The 2,500-nt window shown below is 36.2% G+C and overlaps 1 protein-coding gene across 12 annotated transcripts in view; it reads right to left on the bottom strand.

Moving 5' to 3' along the window:
- LOC119570870 (SWI/SNF-related matrix-associated actin-dependent regulator of chromatin subfamily E member 1-like) overlaps positions 1-2,500 on the bottom strand; it is a 41,191-nt gene that overhangs the window by 20,820 nt on the left and 17,871 nt on the right. For 4 of the 12 annotated variants that reach the window (XM_037918446.1, XM_037918440.1, XM_037918443.1 and 1 more), the window contains exon 4: positions 2,092-2,151. The exons of the other annotated variants lie outside the window; for them this stretch is intronic. In XM_037918446.1, the coding sequence (XP_037774374.1) occupies positions 2,092-2,151 (60 nt within the window). The remainder of the gene's footprint in view (positions 1-2,091; positions 2,152-2,500) is intronic. 12 annotated transcript variants of the gene reach the window in all.

Genomic DNA, 2,500 nt, shown 5'->3' with positions numbered 1-2,500 from the left:
ATACAAGAACTGAAAAATTGCAATCTTCAATTTTTTTTCTTGTACGCCCCCCCCCCTCCCCTCCCACATCAAACGATACCTATTAGGAATGGGTTAAAATGATTGCCAAAAAATTTCTGCTTTCATCTATTTAAGAAAGCAAAACCCTCTAGATTTGTAACAGAATCATAGAAAAAATTGGCTGCAGGTTTCCCAGTACACAAAAACATCAGATAACGTAGCAATATACAACTGCAAACATGACCTCAGAAATTACAAGAATAATTGTGAGAAGTGAAGGGGACTGAGATGAGAAATAGTGAAGTCCTAGAACAGCAATACATCAATTACACTATAACAATCTAGAATGAAGGTTGTCCTCGATTTTGATTAAACCACTTGAATTTTTAGATGGTAAGACAGAGCACACAGCCAAGGTAAACAGTAAGCAAAAGCAACATTGAATTCTTTTAGAACAGTAAAGATACTGAAATATGTTTGTTGCAAGAGTCAAAAATGAACAAATAAATAAATTATAAAAAATGTGACTACTCTTGAGAATTATCTACAAAATTATCGAAGTAATGTTCTTGTAACTGATTTACATTTCTGAGTTTGCATATGAACTTGGAATACTATTTGTAATAAATGAATTGTGTTTATTAGAGACACAATTGCTAGAAACAAAATATAAGAAACAGCAAACAATCAAAAGGAATAGTATTAGCAATACTAAAGATAACAACAAAAGTAATAACAATTATTTTCAAAAGAAACAAAAATAATGAAAAAAAAAAAAAAAAAAATCATAACAATAATAATAATCATAATGACATTAACAAACAAAATAATGAAAATAACAATTAGAAAAAGAAGAAAAAAAGAAAGAAGAAGAAGAAGAAGAAGAAGAAGAAGAAGAAAAAAACTTGCACGAGTAACTATCATTTTTGCATTCCTGCTCAAATGCAAATGAAATTGTTTGCATTTGGAAATTATATTCACATCCTGCCAACCTTGTGGGTCCTAGGAGACAATCTGGATAAATAACAAAGCATTTGGTGCTTTCCATTGAGAAATAATTACAAAGGGGGGAAAAAAGGAGTTGGAGACGTAGGAGAAGGAGATAATGAAGAAACACAAAAAAGAAGGAAACAGAAAGAGAAGAAAATCACTTCATCATTTGATTGTGTTTTTGCTTCTCCAAGATATTGCTTGCAGTGCCATCTGCATGCTTGCATTCCAACATCAAGTCATTCATTCAGCTGTGAAATAATGAGGCAGAGAAAGTGTGTTCCCTGATGTGCAAACAAATGTCCCTATAATGAGGCATGCAGGAACATGATTAACCTCCATATAATTCAATTAATAAAATCAATAAAAAATCCACTTTTGATGATGATAATAATAATTGATGTGCAATAGTTATCATAACTAGATGTTACTTCAAACCTCTGATGTCTATAAATGCAAATTCACCAAAAAATGTAAGTGCAGAATGGCCAGAGAGGGAATGAATGCAGAAAAGTATGCAAGCTTCCTGCATACACCAAGCACTGCATGCAAACAGCAACTGCCTACATTTGCCACTTCTAATCAATATTTCCCTCCCCTTTTTTCAAGTAAATAAATCTCTCATCTGTTCTGCACTAATCCAGTTTAGAGGATTCAGTCATCCCCTCTTACAACAGTTGCTTGCACATTCCACCAACTGCCAAGATCTTTTATGCATATTTACTTGGGATGAAGAAGTAACGGCTGGAAACAAACTAGCACAAAAAGGCAGAAACATGAGTATATAATAAATATATATACAAAAAAAACAAAAGGGCCAAAAATAAAAAACAAAAACAGAAAACAAAAGAAACAAATATTTATCATTATATCAAACTTGCATGATTCACAAATGGCTTTTCAGTCTGTAACATCCATTGGGAGTGGTAAAGATTGCAACATTCAGTAAGGGGCACAAAGGGGAGTGAGCAACTGGGAGCAGGGGGATGGAGGGGTGGGGGCGGTCACGGGCCGACATTCAGGGTAAAAAGAAAGCTCTGAGGGGGGTAAGGGGGCCAAGTGGTGGGCTAGCTGTGGTCATGGTGGGATTTTCACTGTTACCTTTCGAACTCCCTGAGCCTCCGTTCCCTGAAGAGGTGGAGGAGGATGAGGTCGTGGTGGCTTGGGGGGAGAGAGAAAATGGGGGAGGGTGATTACATTGGCACAGTACAAATGGGGGTGGGCACGGGTGTATTTGGTAATGGCCAGAGACCAGGTAACTAGGACCAGAGCCAGGCAGAGGCTGGCTGACCAGCTGGCTAGTCTCAAGGCAGTACCGACAGAAAAAAAAAAAAAAAAGTAAAAGAAAAAAATAATAAATACTGGACAAAACTACAGCATTGTTCCCATTCCTTGTTCATTGGCACAGAACATTAGCTTTCTTTCTCTCTAGCATGTCTTAGGGGTACAAAGGTGGTCATAAGATTTAGGAACTTTGTGTAATGATGACTTAGGGTTACAGAAGCAGAAA

This window comes from Penaeus monodon, chromosome 4, assembly GCF_015228065.2.
Source record: "Penaeus monodon isolate SGIC_2016 chromosome 4, NSTDA_Pmon_1, whole genome shotgun sequence".
In the NCBI taxonomy this organism is placed as follows: domain Eukaryota; kingdom Metazoa; phylum Arthropoda; class Malacostraca; order Decapoda; family Penaeidae; genus Penaeus; species Penaeus monodon.
Note: the sequence above shows the minus strand (reverse complement) of the source record. Positions and strands in the feature narration are given on the sequence as shown.